The sequence below is a fragment of the Dioscorea cayenensis genome, chromosome 19 (assembly GCF_009730915.1).
Source record: "Dioscorea cayenensis subsp. rotundata cultivar TDr96_F1 chromosome 19, TDr96_F1_v2_PseudoChromosome.rev07_lg8_w22 25.fasta, whole genome shotgun sequence".
NCBI classification, from domain to species: Eukaryota; Viridiplantae; Streptophyta; class Magnoliopsida; order Dioscoreales; family Dioscoreaceae; genus Dioscorea; species Dioscorea cayenensis.
The window spans coordinates 2536932-2555687 of NC_052489.1; the positions used below are offsets into that span (position 1 = coordinate 2536932).

An 18756-nucleotide genomic window follows, 5' to 3' on the forward strand; every position below is an offset into this window, starting at 1 on the left:
ACTCTCAAAAATATTGGTAATTGCACATATGCCCTCTTGTTATATTCCGTTAATCAAACTTGATTAACTATAGTTATAATTTGGATTAAAATTATATAAAAGGTCCAAAATAATTTTTGTACAACTTAAAAAAAAATTCAAAGGTATGTATGCAAAGAGTATAATGGTCATTTTATATATCTGTTGTTTGTTAATGGATGGTTTTCCAACTAATTTGAACCACATGGGTATATACATAATTATATATATTATTCAAGGGTATGTATGCAATTAACTTTTATTCAGATTTAAATATGTAATTTCAAAATTATTCAGGGGTAAACCTGTAAAAACCCCTAAAATTAATATTTCAAAAAACATTCATGAGCTGAAATTCATATTTATTTGCTCAATAAATATATAAATATTTTATGCAAAAGACTCGATACCAACTACTTAAGAAGTGTTGGCAAAATTTTATAAACTCACTAAATTCTTTTTGCACACAAAATAATATTGTATATATATTGTGGTTACATGTTTTCACGGCAAGGAAGAAGGATTAGATAAAATAAGCAAATCAATCAAAAGGAAGATGCTAAATCTTGAGAAAAGAAAGAGAAAGATGAAAGAGTGATTGATTGGAAGTTCTTGTGTATTTTATATGGTAAGAAGTTATATAATATGATATGAAGGACGAGTGCTACATTAGAGTTGTTCACTTGTCTTTTCTTACATTATTTATGTTAATGTATACACAGTCTATATCAGTCTTTCTTGTTAGTTGGCATTTATTTGCCGAAAGCTTAAAAATAATGACAACCCTTTTGGTTTCATAGGGCCATATTTCATAATCTCATCAACTATTTAACTTTATAATTCAATTATAATTTGGTTGATTTAAGGAAACCAAAAATATTTGATGTAAAACTTAATATTCATATCTAAAGACCTTTCCTTTTGCTTTCTTAATCTCTCATGTATTATAATTAAATGGTGTATTTTTATATGTATCTCTTTTTTAGCGGATAATATTTGTGAGGCTGACATTAATGGATAAGTATTGGTGTTTTTTTTTCCTTTGACAAATTAATTTTTGGTGGTTAGATTTTTTTTTTGGTTGTTGTTACCATAATGAACAAATAAGATGATCTTTTGCAATAAAAATGGAGAAACTTAATTAAAACATTATATTTATAAATGAACATGTTTTTTTGGTATAAATCTTTGCATTGTAATTGTTCATTCATTCATTAATATTAATAGAAATTAAAAATTTAAGTACATCTTCATTCATGACCTATATGACATGTATGAAATTATTCGGTATTATTTTGACACTTTCGTCTTTGAATTTTGAAAAGCATTTTTTGACATTTACAAATTAGGTAAATAATTCTTTTAAACAAAATACTTTTTATGTTACATAAATTTGTATTTTTTCTCCTTATTGTAGAAATTTGGTTTGCTTAAACTATACTATATAGTGTTCTCAATATGTATAATTTAATTACTTAATTATTAAAATTACTCATTTCAATTGTTCGTTTTTCAATTTCAAATGATGAAATAGAAAAGTCAACCTCATCAATATTGTAGCAAAACATTTAACACATTATTATAATTTTTTTTCATTTTATATATGAATAAATTATTGTGATACTTATTAAATAAGTTTATAAAAAAAAATTTCATGAAATAGGTTTTGGGTCTTAATGCTAGGTTGGTGCTATATAATAAAGCCTCATTTCTTTCCATATTATTGTGATGTTACTGTTGCCATACCTTTTATTATTTCTCTCATTTTTTTTATTTCTTATTATTTTTTTTTTTTAGAAATGCGACAAGCACAAAAACCTAGAGACGTGCACGGCTGGGGAGTAAGGCTCAACGCTGACTTACGTAACCTCACCTTGCGTAGGACATAAAATTCAATCTCGGGTTCCCCTCGAAACGAACACCTTACGCAAAAGACCTGATACGAATTGATCTAAAGGCTGTTGGTTCTTTTTTTATTTTGTAATTAATGTTTTTTCATTTTTTATTAATAAAACTAAATTTATATTTTTCATGCACTTATATATATAAATAAATGGAGGAAAAACAAGTAAACCAGTGTGATGACGTCATCAGCACGTCATCGTGCTTAGGGGATTGGTGGGCCAAATTTCAGATAGGTGGGCCCGTCCTGCTAGCACAGAAGGAGAACAGATAGGGCCCACCAAGGCCCGAGATTCACGGCCGAAAGATGAAAGTCCACACGTGTGATCACCATCGCGTGTCGATGTTCTCCGTTTCTTTGCCTCCCGTCGCTGTCATAGGGGGACCACGTCATGGTCGGTGATCCCTGCTGACGTGGCGCCACACCAGGCCTTATGTGGGACCTACTCTTTAGGCCCTTTTGTTTTTGTTCAAGACCTTTTATTTTAGATGGATGGGCCGACGAAAGCCCAATAGCACTTCTTAGTGGCCCGTGGTTCTAAGTTGGATGGAATTGGATTTAATATTAGGGTTTAGGGGAACTTTATTTGTACTTGTAATAAATATTATATATATATATATATATATATATAGATATAGATATAGATATTTGACAAAGTGAACAAGCCAAGTCAAGGGCTAGTACATATTTGTGCCCTCATCATACGTGACTTGATGTTCGAATTTGCTGCTTCAGTAATTGTATTTACATCCTACACATGAAACTAGTGTTAATAAATTAAAATGTCATTAATATATATATATATATATGCTTTAGAGGTTATGTTGTGGATGGTTGTGAATATTTTAATGTATAAAAGAATTAATATAAATAAATTTATTAAGTAATATGAAGAGGTTGGATTAAGTTAATATGTTTGGTTGGTAACATCCAGATTTCTCCCAAACAACCCTTCTGCTTCTAATAAACATTCTAACGTTTTGTAAATTATTTTAAAAGAATTTAAGTTACACTTAATTTTAAATTTTTATTGATTCTAAAAATATTACAATTTATTATTTTCTAAAACAAATTAAAAAACTTATATTGACTCAATATTGCAATATATTTTAGGTCCTTTATATATGTCTATCATGCACTCAATATTCATTATTTTGTTTTTTTGGAATAATAAATCATTGTTTATCCTTTTTTTTTTTAATCTAAATAAGCGTTCTCTCAAACATTTGTTAAATTTTGCAATAAAATGTGTTTTTTTTTTTTTCCAAAGGTTAAAAAAAATTATATAATTTTAATTTTATTATTTTATTAAAAAATATTTAATTTAGTTTTTTCATGGTTTGGAACCCTAAATTTGAGCCACAAAATCACCCGCCATGAAGCCATTATCCACAAATTCACACAGAGGGACAGAAGCCATGGGAGCCCTGGAGCTCGAGCTTCCATGCCATTGCTTCATTAGAGCACCAAAGCTCAAGGGCAAGCCCATTCTTCCATTCAGGATCCGAGCTACTGGTTCAACTTCCACAATTGTATCTAATCCTGTAACCTTCTAGCCCTTACTCCATTTTTTTTTTTTTTTGTTTTCTTGCAATTTGTTTGTTTATGGTGCTTTTGATACCTGAAAGGGTTCAATTCAAGTTTGTTTTCTTCTTTGATGGGTTGGTTCTGTGATGAGTTTGTAAAATTTAGATTGGAATGGAGAAAATCGACTTCAAAGAGGCAACTTTATTGCTTTTCATTTGATTTGAGCACCGTTTTGGATTGGAAGTTTTCATCTTGGAAGTTTCTCTTGGTGTTTTTAAGTGATGCTCAGATGGTATGAATAAGAATATGACATTTGTCTTGGAAGGTTGTAAAATTCTAAGTTTGGGCAATGTAGTATGAAGATTTTATCATTGTTATTGATTTGGGTAAAGTTGATTCTTTTGGAAGTAATTATTTTCACTTTTACTTTTACTTACCAGGATTTGATTCAAGACGCCAATGTCAGCATTAGAATGAAAGTTTTGGCATGCCCCATTTGCTTTGATGCTCTGTTCAGTAAAACAGGTGCAAGCATAAGCTTGTAAGTTCTTTTCTTATGTGAAGGAGTTGTACTTTACCAGCTAGCTTGTTCTTGGTTTGGTTAGAATGCAGTCATTTAGTTTTAATGTAAATATAGATAAATGTCCTACAGGGCCTCAACATCTGGATGTAGTGTTGAATGCAATACTTGCAAGAAGGGTTATCGAGGAAATGATGCATATCTGGATTTAACTTTATATGGTAGTTCAATGGATTATGATGAAACCATGCCTGCTGCAACCGAGCTTTTCAGGTACTTATTCATATTAGATCATTGCCTCTCTGAATAGCAAAACTTGTTGAAGATTATTAGACTAGAGAAAGAATATGGTTTCTGTACTTCTACCAAAAGCCATGTCTTTCAGTCATTATTCATTCACAGAACTTTTTGATTGGTACAGGAGTCCTTTGGTATCATTTCTTTATGAAAGAGGATGGCGTCAAAACTTTGTATGGGGTGGTTTCCCTGGCCCAGAAAGAGAGGTTCCACATTTTACATATTCTCTTTAATTCTGGCTTCTTTTATCATTTTTGATTGCTTTGATGTTTGGTATGTCCTTCAATGGTTCTAAAGAAAAAAAAAATTACGCCAATTATGCAAATACTTCTCTTCTACAAAGTGAGAAATTTCTGAGTTTCTGTAGAGGTGACGTCTTTTCAATTCATCCATGAAATCTTTAACATGTTGGTACAGTTTGAAATGGCTAAAGATTTTCTCAAGCCCACTTTTGGAGGAACCATCATAGATGCAAGCTGTGCAAGCGGATTGTTTTCGAGGCTATTTGTAAAGAGTGAATTGTATTCACTTGTTATTGCTTTGGATTACTCAGAAAATATGCTGCGCCAGTGCTATGAATTCACTAATCAGGACAACATTTCAAAGGAGTATGGAATTTTGTTTTCCGCGACTTGGCTTTCTTTTCTCTTCGGTGAAGATTCGCTTACGCAAATGGCCAGTTAAAAGAGCTCTAACCTTGCAAACTCATTTGATGTTAGGAACCTGCTATTGATCAGGGCTGATATCTCCAGACTTCCTTTCATTGCTGGTTCTATTGATGCTGTGCATGCTGGTGCTGCTCTGCATTGTTGGCCTTCACCATCTGCTGCTGTAAGTATATACTTTCAATTTAGATTCAGTCAAAAAGACGCCAAATGATGCTTGCATGGTCTTTCATCTTGGTTTGCAATGCCTTCCATATCTAATATCTGTGTCTTAGTAACAACAATCTTGTTCAAGCTAAAGCTTTTAAGTTATTTTGTCATTGTCAAACGTTTTATACTTTATGGTGGAGATTCTTACTGAAACCAGGTGGTGTGACTTCTAATCAGGACTTGTTGGTTGTGTCAGTATAAGAATCATGCTAGAAGATGTTTGAGGTTGATTATACATTCCTTTTTTTTTTTTCTAAATTTTGAGAATCTATCTGTTCCGCTCATTTTGTGCTGCGCTTTTTTCAGCTACTTCAGTTGATTATACTCTTTACTCTCCAATACATAGCACTGCAAAATTATGCTTCATATGATCTTCTGACTTTAGGTAGCAGAAATAAGCCGTGTCCTGCGGCCCGGAGGTGTATTTGTTGCGACAACCTTCATTCTTGATACTATTAATATTGCTGTTCCAGTTCTGAGGATAATACGCCAGGTGCTTGATACATGATATGATTATTATCTTTTGAATATTGTTCAGTGTTATACGACATTTCAAGAAACTGTATTAGTTTCATATGTAAAGTAGTTGTACTTCAAATAAGCTCTAGATAGAGTAAATTACAATATCTTCTTGTCAGATTTTGCTCTGCTTTTTTGACTCCTGTGAAAGTTTATTTCTGTATGCAGCCTTATATCCGTGCTACGAGCAACAATATTTTCTTATCTGAAGGTGAATTAGAAGATTTATGTAAAGCCTGTGGCCTGACTGGTTTTTCCTGCATAAGAAATGGACCCTTTGTGATGATCACTGCAACTAAGCGGGGCTAACGATGTACAGCCTTTCTTATTCTGCTTGAAATAGAAAGATAGTATTATTTGTTTAAAAAAATCATTACAAAATAGTATATTTCCTGCAGATTGACTTTGTGCTGCTCTTGTAATTTAGTGTTTGTTGCATATATTTTTATTTCTCACTAAATTTAGTATGAAAACCTGTATAGTCAAATTCTGTGGATCAAACATGACCTGATTTTATTGTGAGGAAAGACATGATGCATGGCAATCATATATAGATCAAGAAAACCGTTTACTGATTTCTGTCTCTCCACAGCTGAGTAAAGTTATATGTTAAAGTTTACCAATTATCTTTTAGAGTCGCAGGAAGATACTGTTCTGTACTTCTTTTGTTACTTTTGAGGCCGCAGAAGGGGAGAGCCTATTTCCTTACTGACAAGATTTTGTTTACTTCAAATGCATTTCTTTTATGAATAACATGAGCTGTTTTGATGTTTAGCAATCAATACAGGATGGCGGTTACTCATTAACTGTTTGAATAGGTTAATCTGTTTAATAAGCAAGTATTATTTGCATCATTTCCTCAAATAAATGCTATATAATTGCATAATAAATGCTATCCTTTTGGGAGTTCTTTCTTAAGGAAACCTTTTAAGAGTACAAATCAATTGAACATTATATAAGGGTGTCCAGGCAAGCATCATAGACATCTTCACCTCATAACAATGGCCTGTGGAGTGGTCACAAATGGTTTGCTTTTTCTGTTGTTTTGCTGTGGTTTGGGACGCGAAGCAAATGGATGGTCAAGGTTAAGTTTTGAAGATGATGCAGTGATTGAGAAGCAACTTAGGTTTATGAACAAGCCAGTCATCAAGACCATTCAGGTGCCTCATTATTTTCCTGTTATTTTCAAAAAAAAAATTGTCAGAATTGTACCTATTATTTATGGTGCCAAATCGGTTGTATTGCAGAATCAAAATGGCGATGTTGTTGATTGTATCGATTTCGACAAACAACTGGCTTTTGATCATCCTTTGCTGAAGAACCAGTCAATTAGGGTATGCGCTATTTTTATTTTTTTTATTTTTTTCAATTTGGCTACAATATAATTCAATTCAACTAGATAATGTGAGAACTAACTATTACAAATTCTTGATTGCAGCAACAACACAGCTTCCATAAGGATTATAGCAATGAGAATTTAACATCGAATGCTCTGTATTCTTGGAGTGACCTTAATGGTGAACGATGTCCACATGGCACCATTCCAATAAGAAGGACCCAAAAGAATGATTTAATTAGATTGAAGTATTTTTTGAAGTTAGGAGGACAATCTTCATACCTTTTGCGAACAATTGAAGCTACACCAGTTCCTGGAGTTCATGTAAGTTAATTTTGGGAATTTTAATCCTGTAACATTTGAAGATGTCCCAGAAATTACTCAAGTTTTTCATATTAATGGTATACTTATATTTCCTAACCACTGATCTTCAATTCATGAAGAAGTTCTATACACTTATTTTATAAGAGTTTGTTCTGTTAAATCAAAGTTTTACAATTGAGCAGTAGCTTAATTTTTTTTTTCTTTCTCCGATTTCATTACCATAGTTAGAACAATATGAATGCATATGAATTACATTATCAAGCTTTGTCAAATTGTAGTCCTTTCCGTAAGTTTAAATTAATTATTGATACAATCTACTTTGTTTGTTGTGGTCTTCTCTACAAAATCTAGAAACCTGGTGTAACACAAGCTTATCCTTTTAACTTATCTTTCATGGCACATTTAGAAACTCTGCAATTTTTTTCCAATAGTCTGATATGTGAACTTTTTTTTTTTTGGTCATTAAGTGGGCGTTGCTACAATCAAATGACGGCAAATATGTTGGGGCAAGCGCATGGCTTAACATTATCGGACTTCAAGGAGTTAAAGGAGACCAATTTAGTGAAACTGCTATAACACTTATAAATGGAATTTATGGCCCAAGCCAAAATTATAATGTCATCAAGGTTGGATGGATGGTAAGTACCTTCAAGTTTGATCCTTTAAGGCTAACAATATGTTTTCTTTTATTATGACTATCTCTAGTTTTCTATTTTGGTTTTCTTGTAGTTCTATTGCATGATTTGTACAGAAAAAAAGAGTTGATGAGAGATTTGCTCTCGTCGAGGGATTTATTAAAACTAATTGTGAACAGAATTTCAGGTGCATCCATCTCTATATGGTGACTTCCAGACGAGACTGACTGTATTTTGGACGGTGAGATGCCACTCCCTGTTTCTATAAATTGAATATCTTTTCTATTGAGCTTAGCCTTGATTTATAAAGTCTTAATAATCTAGTTGTTACACATTCCAGACTGATGGTTATCAGAGTGTGCATTGCTACAATCAACAATGCCCTGGTTTTGTGCAAGTAAGCTCAAACATTGTTCTTGGTTCTGTTTTATCGGATCAGGGAGATGATAAATTTTTATCATTTTCCATATTTAAGGTATGTTAATCCTTTTGTCAAACTTGAATTATATATATTTATGTGTTTAAGTATTCTGCCACCTGAATTCTATGTAACAAAACTAAGCATGTCATGAAAAGCAACTATTTACCATCCCAACTCTTAACAATGCACACTTCCAGGGAGAATTGAAGACAAGACCATAATAAATAACTTTAGTTTAACTTGCATAACTTTCATTTCTTGGTACTTTAATTTGATTACACATAAACAATAGCTTAATGGAATCTTGAACAATGCTGTAGATCCTTGTTATATCTGAACAATTTCAGATATCTTCAATCCGAATCACAATGTAATTTTCAGAACTTTTCTTGCAAGCTCACTCTATTATCAATCGTCGAAACAAATCACACAAGTATACTTGAGTGTAATCATAAAGTGATTTTTGTTCAACATTGACTGGGTTATCGATGAATGCCATGATATCCATATACAAGAATTGTTCTTCACACACAATTCAAAATGGCAGGATAAAGTGACCGGAGATTGGTGTCTGACAATAACAACCCTGAATGGAGTTGAGAATATCGGTTACTGGCCGAAGTCCATGTTCAACAGTTTAGGTGATTATGCTAGCCGCATTCAATGGGGTGGACTGGTTTATTCCCCAACGAGCGAGCCTAGCCCTCCGATGGGCAATGGCAAGTTCCCGTCTAATGGTGGTGCCCGAGTTATCGAGATTAACATGATAAATGAAAATGGTCAAACTCTAGAACCACAAGGCGACGAACTCCTTTACGCCGATAAACCTGACTGTTATGCTACGAGCAAGCTTTCAAATAACAAAGTTGCAGGATGGTTTTTTAGGTTTGGAGGTCCCGGGGGATGCATCGGTTAGTTAGTTAGTTGGTCTTTTGTAAAATTCCATGGCTAAAATAAATCGATGTTAACTGACTTTCCTATGAAATAAAAGAAAAGTTTCAGTTGAGCTAATGTGTTGATGTCCTGTTCTCATTTATCTAGCAAATACATATAGATTGATGATAAATGTGATGAGCTTCCATCATACAATTAACGTCTGCTTATTCTTATTTTAGATGTGCTTGCATTATGAAATTTAAGTGCTGTTTGAAGCTATTTATACACTAATTTATAGTCGTGTTGTGCTGATAAACAAACTAAGCTCTGATATCATGTTAGATGTAAACATAATATATTATTTAAGATTTATTAGTTACTGTAATGAGCAAGCCAACCATCAAGGTGAACATTTCTGTTTTTCTATTTTTATGATAACAAACTTATGCTTTTAGATTTGAAACTATATCCTTGAAATCAATCAAGCTCATTGAAATATTAAGAAAAATCCATGCAATACTAAACAAAGCTCATCTTTGACTCTGAGATTCAAAGGAAACATCACTTTGTTCTATGCTTTTCTTGCTACATGGTTTTGTCAGACATCATGAAAAGAGGACCCATTTCTTCACATGCTCTCTGTGAAACCACATTGATCATGGAAGATGGAACTCCATGCTCTTCTCTAACAATTTTTTTTTTTAAAATTTTCATGGTGTGATACTCTTGAAACATCACCATGGTCTCATCATCACATCACATGCAATTTTCAACTATGCATTCTGCAATACTAGTACTATATATATATATATATACCTCATTGATTAATTTCCTCTTAGATATCCATTCTTTAGCCAAAAGATGGCACCTTTCTCTTCTTCAACTATTGTTCTTCTTTTCTTACACTTCTCCATTTGCCATTTTTCATCTGCTCTTCATCAACACTAACATCATTAAAAACTCAACCTTACTTTCTATCAATCCAAAGAAAAACCCAAACTTTGCTTCCAAAACTGACACCTTTTCATTTTCCACTCCCAGTCAAGCACCAGGTCCAACCACTCCTCAAACTCAAATCTTAGAACAAAAAACCAGTCTTTCTTGATCCCAAATCCAGCAACAAACCAAATGAAAAACCAAACTTTGATTCTAAATCCTCCAAAGCTGAGACCATTACACATAAAAACAGCTCCAACATCTCCCAATCACTTACCAAATCCAAGAAAAAGCCATACTTTTTATATACAAATCCTCATAACAAAAGCTAGAAGCTGAAATCGACGGCCAGGATCTCATCTCACACTTCAGTCCCGATCTCGAGAAAATCTCCACCACTTCCCAGGCTTACTTACGGAAATACAGCAAAGAAATTGCAAACAGTGTCAAGCACTTCATGGGAACTAAATATGCTCCCAAAATAGCCCTCGTAGTTTCCATTTTGTTTCTCATTCTGCCCCTGCTTCTCGTCACCGCCCTTGTCCATCACCTAAAGTCTTACCACTCTCTCCAACAAGCTCTCTCATATTTGTTGTTATCATGCAACCAACGACCGAGTGATCTCTTATTAGGTATTTGAGTTTATATTAAATTTTTTTTATAAATAATAAGAGTTTGAATTAATTAGTGAGAGTGTAGGCTGTAATTATATGCGGGTCCTATCTTCATATATTTTATTGAGATTTATGCATCTCCTGTTTTTTCTAGAGGTTATTGACGGCTTCATTTCATTCATAGTCATAAATAGGGGTGTAATCAATCGAACTCAAGCCGAGTAGTAGGAAGCTCGAGCTCAAGCTCGACTGAAAATTCGGTACTTAATACTCGGCTCGAGCTCGATCGAATATTTATTTTATATCTCGAGCTCGACTCGGTACACAAATCAAACTATTCGAGTTCGCTCGACTAAGCTCAAAAAGGCTGAACATGACCAATAACATTATGCTCGTGCTCGAAAATTTTTCCCTTTGATTTTCATCAAATAAATCTAATATTATATATATATATATATACATATATGCTCGATTAGGCTCGTGAGCACTCGAGTCAAGTATCACAATACTCGAACTCGGCTCACTCGACTACTCAAGCTCCTCGAGCTCGAGCTCGGCTCGATCGCGATCGAGCCGAGTTCGAGTTTTCACTAAGTCAAGGCCGAGTAACTTGCGAGTAAAGGTGTATCATTTACAACCTTGGTCATAAATATTTGTATTTTATAACGATGTGACTACAAAATTTTTTTTAACACAAGAATCACTTAATTTTTCTTCAGTAGCATATGAGGTCATAATGACCTGTTTGAGGTTATTTCTAGTGAGTTTGCTGATGTGGCGTTGTCTCTACACCAGTAAATTTACTAGAAATAGTCTCAAAACAGGGTAATATAGTGCAATCGGAGAGAAGTTAAATGATTTTTATATTAAAAAAAAATTGTGACCACAGTATTATAAAGTGCAAAAATTTGTGGCCAGAACTTAAATGAACCCAATTCTTGATAAGAAAAAAAAAAAAAACTTTTACTCTTCGCGATGTTATAGGGACCGGGAAGTGATGGGATTTAAGCCGTTGCGGGTTTTCTTTATAACGGCTCTACACGTGGACCGCAGGCCGTGCAGACTTTGGGATACGTGCTGTACCTGATCATGCAGCTGATCAATCTGATAGTTGTGTTCTCGTCACCGGACAGTGAGATTACCGCTTGGAAAAGGACTCTGGTTCTGGCCCAGATAGTAGTGGGCCTATCTGTTGGGCTGCGTTAGTTACTACATGGCTTTGTCTCACCAGACGGTGACCGGTGAGATGCCACGTGCTAACTGGATGGTGAACGGGATCTATGCGTTGAGTTTCCTCGGGATATGCGCTCTCGCACGTGCGGATCTCGGAAAGATGCCCTATATCCCTTTGGGGTTAGGACATAGGACAGTTGAAATATATTAGGGGTATTTTCGGAATGCAAATTTATTTTGACTGTGTCGTAGGGGTATAATGGGAAATATAGGGACATAGCGGGAAATCTGGCTTTTGTTGGTCCAATATTTACTCCATTTTTCCTTTTTAATTTCAACGTCTCTGATTTTAAAAAGTAAAACCTTTATTTTGTATATTTTTATTTAAAATACTGTAAATAAAAATTTGCATTAAAAAGGCATCTAATGTATTATTGAGTTGTTCATTTTGATCCTTAATTTGGGGTTTTAAATAAAAAATTAAAAAATGAATATTTATTTATAATATGATGTAATTCTTATTCTCATTTGTTTTATACATCTAGTTTATCCTATTTTATAAAATAAAGTTTTTTAATTTTTTATTTGAATTTATATAATTAAAGTACCAAAATTATCCTACATTATATTATAGGACTTAAAACTCTCGTTATTGGAAGTAATATTTTGTGTGAAATAATTGTAAAAATTCATAAATAAATATTTCCAAAAAAAAAAAACATTAAATGCTCCAATTCATTAATAGAAATAACTGCTACAATTGGCAGTAGTGAGTGAAGTAAATAAATAAATGCTCATAAACATTTGAACCATACATACATTCTTTTTCATCAGAAATAATAATAAAAACAATAATAAATGCTCTTGAAAAAATAATAATAAAAATAAATGTAAAAAAAAAGGAGACAAAATAATGGAATCCAATGGCAGGTCATGTCATGCATGGCGTTTAAAGTAGTGGGACTTTGCATGGCCCCAAAATACAGGGAGCATGGACAATTCATTTCACATCTCATCTAATTTTAGTTAACTCTCATTTCATTCCAATCAATTTGTTAATCAAGTGAGTTTAGTGACTAATCTCAGCAATAAAAATATCTTCAAAATATAATTAAAAAAATCAATTAATTAATGATCATACTTGAGTATTGCTTAGCTTGAAATTTGATCATTATGTTTTACATTAATTTAATTGAGTTATTTTGAAGTAAAGTTTTGTCGGAAAAGAAATGAAACAAAATCCGCATAATGAAATATAAAATATGATTGAAGTTATCAATTTTGATTTAGAAAATTTATATTTAATCTATATATATATATATATATATTTATTTATACTTTGAAAGATTAATTAGAAGAGAGATTGTTTGATGAGAATCAAGAGTACATTGAAATGAAAGATATAAAGAGAGGAGAGAAACATAATGAAACATGACCTCTATCCATTGATGCAACATTTGCTAGTGGTTGTGGAAACAAGCCACTATATCTCAATCTTTTCTCTATTTATCCCAAAGATTTTGGTCACACAAATTCATTAATTAAATTTTATTTTTTGTAGTTAAAAATAGTATTTATTACTTTTTTTTATTTTGCAAATGCCTCATGGCATTTTTTTTTCATGTTGTTTTAAAATTTATTCATTAATGATGTTAATTTGTTGAACATTGAATGAAAAAGAAATTCAAATAAAATTAGTTTTGCTATAAATACTAAAACCCAATTAATTATTCATGTTATTATTGTTTTTTTATTGATTTTCTCATTCTATATTATTCATGTTATTTTCAAATTTTACCTTAAACTATTTTTTGAGTAAATTAATTTATTATTGTTGCATTCATTAAAAAAAAAAAAAAAATCAAATCAGGCTATAAATATCATCAAATTAATCCAAACCTAATTTTGTCACAAAAACCCAATTGATAATAATATTAAAAAACTAATGATCTTTTGGTCTACTAATACAGGGTTCTTTCTGTATATGATGTTCATTCCAGGAATAACATGAGATTAGGTAAGGGCACAAATACTTGTTGGACTTATTTCTAGTCTGTGTATGTCGTTGACTTGCATTGTAAAAATAATTAAAAATAATTTTTTGGTACACCAAAATGTTTCTCCAAAGATTCAAAAAAAAAAAAATATATTTTTTTTATGAAAAATAAAAATAAAAAAATAAAAAAAAATAAAAAGGAAGAAAGAGGAAGGGCTTCCTTTCAAATAAAAATAGATTTTCTTTTTTCATACTACAATCACAATCACTAGCACTCTTTCAAGTGCAAACATTCCTTTCTCTTCTCACTCACACTCCAATCCATCTCTTCTTCTCTCTTTTATTATCTCCAATTTTAGTTGGTTTTTATTGCTAATTTATGCCATTTGATTTGGGGGATTAACCAAATTTCTTAGGTTAAACCTTGAATCTCCTCCATTTTTCATATAAAGCTTGCCTTTTTGGTTTAATTCGGATTGCTGGGCTGCTTTCCGAGGTATCCATCGAAAGCTCATACCTTTGTCATTGCATTTGTTATTCTGGGTGGAAGATGATGGATTGCTCTTTTTCTTAAGTTGATTTTGGATGTGTTTACTGGAAAAAGCTGTGATCTTTGATTGATTGTGTTGTTAGGGCGGGGAAAGGTTGGATTTTTCTTAAATTTTCCTCTTATTTTGATGATTTTCTAGTGTTTATTGGTCTGATTTTGAGCTGCTGGTCGCGATTCATTGTTTTCTGGTGTTCTGATGGTTTTCTTTGTGATAATTAGTATTCTGTTTCTGTAGATCTTGTGAAAAGTATATGGTGGGCTTCTTGTTGATGGAGATTGAAATGCTGTGAATTGGATGAATGCAGTGAGCCAAGAAAATGGCATTGTTTGTGTTTGCCCTTTGCTCCTGAGGGTGTGCTTGGATTGAGGAAACGTAGAGGGGAAATAGAATAGAATAAGAAGGATGGTTGTTTTGTTGTTGTTGTTTGGATGGAGAAAATAATATGGTTGAACAAATAATCAAAAACGAGTTGATATAATTTCCATGCTTTTCTCTTCTTTTCCGTGAATTTCAACAATGCTAACTCTGTTACTTTGGTTTAGAACTTGGTGAAAGTATACATTTTGAATTTCCATGGCCATTTCACTCTGGTATAGATGGTGTTAGAGATCCTCTTTTAATTTGATTTTCTTTTTTCCTTTTTGGATGATCCAGTGAGGTGGCTGGTTATGTATGTTTTGTGTTCATCACTGTTAATATCTTATGGTAACATTCTTTTTGTCTTCTTTTATCTGTAATCAGATTCATGCATTTTAAGCACCGGAGGAACTTTTTCTTATCTAGTTGTTGTTTAAGTTGTGCTGATTAATATGCCACGAGGAAAACTAAAGCTCAAGTGAGATTCATACTTGTGGGAATTAACTTTGGTATGCTTTGGTAATTGAAATTGGTGGGGTTCTTTATCTTATGGGATAGCATCTTATAAAAGAAAATTTGTATTAATTCAAAGATCACATACTATGGCTCATTACTAATTCTAATTCTACTTACAGCTATAATTGCTTCAACTTGCACTTTTCTCCACTTTTGTGCCTGTATTTCTGTTCATATATTATGTTCAAGCATGGGCAAAAAAATTGTCCCCAAGATGTTGCCTTACATTGCAGTTTTTTAAGAGAAATCTGGTTATTGTTCAATCTGCTGTAATTGCTCAGAATTTAATGTCACCGTAAAGCTTATGCTACTTATATTCATCTGCAAGTAAGAACTGTCGGAATCATGCATACTTCATAGTTGATTCTGGTAGCATAGCCATTTCTTTGTTGCTTTCATTCAATTTTTATGGGTTATCACTTGTTTGATATTTTCATATAGCTGATCATATTTGAGTTGTTTGAAAACTTCTTATTCTAGTTAATATTATTAAATTTCCGCCTAAAGTTTTATGTGCTTGGTGTATCTACTGTCTCTTGGCTAGTTTTGGTTTTTGTGTTCCTTTTCTAGCATAAATATTTGAGTTTGGCATTTGAGTTGATGTGATTGTTTGCTCCAGGTTAGGAGTTCGCTTCATTTACTTGGAATTGATTTATGAATTGAAGAGAAAGCTTCTTTACAATGGATAAGATGCCATCTGATTGTCCATACCCCGGTTGCTTTTTCTGTGTTATGAAAGAAGGAAATCCGAGCAAAAGAAGAAGCAGCATCCTAAAGTTCTTTAGAGAGCTTCCTTCTCAAGATGATGACGGCCAAGTGCTCCCTATCAGTGGCCTTTGGAATACTGCCATGGCACATCCAAATGATCCCGAGTTCATTGACTTGGGGATATTCGAATGCATGTCAGCCTTAATATGGAAAGGATTAAAGAACAGACGTTGGCTTTCTCATGACCAAAATATTTACATTCCATATTATGCTGCACACATAATTGGATCTTACACTATGAATTTGGAGGAGTTTGCGGAAAGTGCTGTTCATGCTGGAGTCATTCCTCCACTGGTTGAACTTTTGAGGGGTAGGCTAACTTGGGTTGAACAGAGAGTCGCTGTTAGAGCTCTGGGACACCTGGCCACATATGCTAGTACATTTCCTGTGGTTGCAAGCCACGGAGAAGTCCTTGAGATCGCCGTTCAGTTGGCATCGAGCTCTTTAGAAATTGTGTACTCTCACTTTTATCAGTATGTGGATAGGAGACTGAGTTATCACTGTGATCTGCTTACCCGTGGCATGGGTGGAGTGGAAATGGAGTCGAGGAAGGCGGAGGAATGGGCTAGTCAGTTACAGTGTTGGTCTCTTCAGCTTATTAATTGTTTTGCCTTCAAGCCTGACTTTCTTCCCGATATATGCAAGCCAGAATTTTTAATAAAGTTACCAGGCATGTGGGGTGGACTTGTCAATGAGAATTCCCCAGCTGGCATTGGTTTACTGCGAACAATCTGCCAACACAAGCTCGGCAGGGGACCTGTTGCTAGTTGTCCAGGAATCGTCGAAGCATTGTGCAACATTGCCCGTTCATCAGACGACTGGCAGTATATGGCTATTGACTGTCTCCTGTGGTTGCTTCAGGATCCTAGTACTTGTCAGAAGGTAAATATGTTCACCTATGAATCTATCTCTGTGATCATATCACTAACACTGGAATTTAATCACTATAATGTTGACATCATTGAAATTATTCAATCAGAGGATATTGTGGGATAACCTTGTCAAGCAATATTTTCTAGTGGTTCTTAAATCACATTCTTCATCTAACTGGATCTCAAGTATGGGAAAAGGTGTAAGATCTTATATGTTATTTCATACATTTCCAAGATCATGGTTACATTGTTTACTATCTACAACATTCATAAATGGAACACTACTAACAGCAGTTCATGATATAGCTGCATTTGTAGGTTCATCTTTGTATATGGATTGCAGTAACATCTAGACAAGTAGCATAATAGGTGGATTTACGGTGCATCCATACGCTTCCCATTATTGTGATGCTGCTCAATTGATCAGTGTGAATTTATTTTATGCCAGACAACAGAGTTCCCTTATCAGATCAGTGGTCTATTCTAGTTACTTAAATAATTGCTTTTACATTCTGTCATAGGTGATTGATAAGGCAGTACCAGCACTTACAGACTTAGCGGACATCTCAACTCTCGGGGATCATAAAAAACTTGGTGATACTATTGTTAGTGTCATTCAAGAAGTTGTCCAATCCCAAGGAACAATCCGCAATTCTATCAACAGTCGGACAAAAGAGCAGATTGATGAGCTTCTGAGTTCACGGCAGAGGTTAAAATGGGAGAAGAACATTCCAAAGGAGGACCTTCATATAAAACAAGCAGCGGCGCTTGTTGTTAAGTTGGAAGGTAACTCTCTTTTCTCTTCAGGAAATATAGCCGGAGCTGCAGCAAAGTATTCTGAAGCATTAACACTGTGTCCTATGAAGTCCAAGAAAGAAAGAGTTGTTCTATACAGTAACCGTGCTCAGTGCCATCTTCTCTTGCAACAACCTTTGGCTGCAATAAGTGACGCTACACGTGCTTTATGCCTTCACAATCCTCCTAATCGGCATGCCAAAAGCTTGTGGAGAAGAGCCCAAGCTTATGATATGCTCGGGTTAGCTAAGGAAAGCTTATTGGATGCTATTCTGTTCATTAATGAATGTTCTCAGTCAAATGATCCAGACCTTTCTCTAAGACAAAATAAAGTTCCTGATTATGCTGAAAGGTTGGTGAAGAAGCAGATGCGTGCCGCTTGGTTATTCAGGGAAGCAGCTGTAAAACGCGGTGGTGTTCATTCGGAGGGTAATACCGGAGATGTCTATGGCCAAGATGCCGATGACTCTGAATGGGAGACTGCCAGTGAAAGTGATGTCGGGAACAATGGAAGGCGAGAGGAGGATGATGAAGATGATGATAGTGAATGGAAAAATGAAGATAACCGCAAAGATAAATATGACAAAACTTCTTCCAAAGGTACAAAATGGTTAAATTAACCATTTTAACACTTCTCACTTGTTCTTTAAATCATAACTTGATATATCATGTTATTTTTGTGATAACTTGTTCCATTATACTCATGATTTGGTTTTATCTCTTTGAAACAGACAGAAGCCATGGGTATGGCTTGCTGCTAGCTGAAGATGATCCATAACTCTTCTATGTTGTTTGGTGCTGTGCCGATGAATGCTCTTCCCTTTTTGACCTCATTCCATTGCAAGTAGTGCCTTCTGTCAAGACTTTATTTGTGAGAAAAATGCATGGTTGATGTTATTAAACCAGAGAAGGTTGTTTTTTTTTTTA

At 33.7% G+C, this 18756-nt stretch overlaps 3 protein-coding genes across 5 annotated transcripts; all 3 read left to right on the forward strand.

The window, feature by feature from the left end:
* The first annotated feature begins 3275 nt into the window (after positions 1 to 3275).
* Positions 3276 to 6716, forward strand: LOC120249776 (uncharacterized methyltransferase At1g78140, chloroplastic). Of its 2 annotated transcripts, XM_039258417.1 has the most exons (9): positions 3276 to 3465; positions 3889 to 3989; positions 4101 to 4241; positions 4390 to 4471; positions 4683 to 4873; positions 4985 to 5096; positions 5526 to 5633; positions 5828 to 5972; positions 6629 to 6716. In XM_039258417.1, the coding sequence occupies exons 1-8, from the start codon at positions 3298 to 3300 to the stop codon at positions 5966 to 5968; spliced, it is 1044 nt and encodes a 347-aa protein (XP_039114351.1). In that variant the 5' UTR covers positions 3276 to 3297; the 3' UTR covers positions 5969 to 5972; positions 6629 to 6716. The 2 variants fall into 2 exon arrangements, with proteins under 2 accessions (XP_039114351.1, XP_039114350.1); XM_039258416.1 differs by lacking the exon at positions 6629 to 6716 and having other exon boundaries at positions 5828 to 6282.
* LOC120249775 lies at positions 6636 to 9377 on the forward strand. The gene is made up of 7 exons (XM_039258415.1): positions 6636 to 6819; positions 6907 to 6993; positions 7098 to 7319; positions 7787 to 7957; positions 8142 to 8195; positions 8295 to 8429; positions 8923 to 9377. The coding sequence occupies exons 1-7, from the start codon at positions 6661 to 6663 to the stop codon at positions 9289 to 9291; spliced, it is 1197 nt and encodes a 398-aa protein (XP_039114349.1). The 5' UTR covers positions 6636 to 6660; the 3' UTR covers positions 9292 to 9377.
* A 4836-nt stretch (positions 9378 to 14213) lies between these two features.
* On the forward strand, positions 14214 to 18756 carry LOC120249687. 2 transcript variants are annotated; one of them, XM_039258282.1, is made up of 4 exons: positions 14214 to 14466; positions 16014 to 17044; positions 17556 to 18429; positions 18561 to 18756. In XM_039258282.1, exons 2-4 carry the CDS (start codon positions 16076 to 16078, stop codon positions 18605 to 18607), a joined length of 1890 nt encoding a protein of 629 aa, XP_039114216.1. In that variant the 5' UTR covers positions 14214 to 14466; positions 16014 to 16075; the 3' UTR covers positions 18608 to 18756. The 2 variants fall into 2 exon arrangements, with proteins under 2 accessions (XP_039114216.1, XP_039114217.1); XM_039258283.1 differs by lacking the exon at positions 14214 to 14466 and adding an exon at positions 14474 to 14614.

Coding starts and splice junctions, on each gene's coding strand:
- LOC120249776 (XM_039258417.1), top strand. CDS start 3,298: ATGAAGCCATTATCCACAAATTCACACAGAGGGACAGAAGCCATGGGA. Junction 4,242..4,389: donor GCTGCAACCGAGCTTTTCAG/GTACTTATTCAT, acceptor TGATTGGTACAG/GAGTCCTTTGGTATCATTTC. Junction 4,472..4,682: donor TCCCTGGCCCAGAAAGAGAG/GTTCCACATTTT, acceptor ATGTTGGTACAG/TTTGAAATGGCTAAAGATTT.
- LOC120249775 (XM_039258415.1), top strand. CDS start 6,661: ATGGCCTGTGGAGTGGTCACAAATGGTTTGCTTTTTCTGTTGTTTTGC. Junction 7,320..7,786: donor CACCAGTTCCTGGAGTTCAT/GTAAGTTAATTT, acceptor TTGGTCATTAAG/TGGGCGTTGCTACAATCAAA. Junction 7,958..8,141: donor TCATCAAGGTTGGATGGATG/GTAAGTACCTTC, acceptor ACAGAATTTCAG/GTGCATCCATCTCTATATGG.
- LOC120249687 (XM_039258282.1), top strand. CDS start 16,076: ATGGATAAGATGCCATCTGATTGTCCATACCCCGGTTGCTTTTTCTGT. Junction 17,045..17,555: donor ATCCTAGTACTTGTCAGAAG/GTAAATATGTTC, acceptor ATTCTGTCATAG/GTGATTGATAAGGCAGTACC. Junction 18,430..18,560: donor TGACAAAACTTCTTCCAAAG/GTACAAAATGGT, acceptor TCTTTGAAACAG/ACAGAAGCCATGGGTATGGC.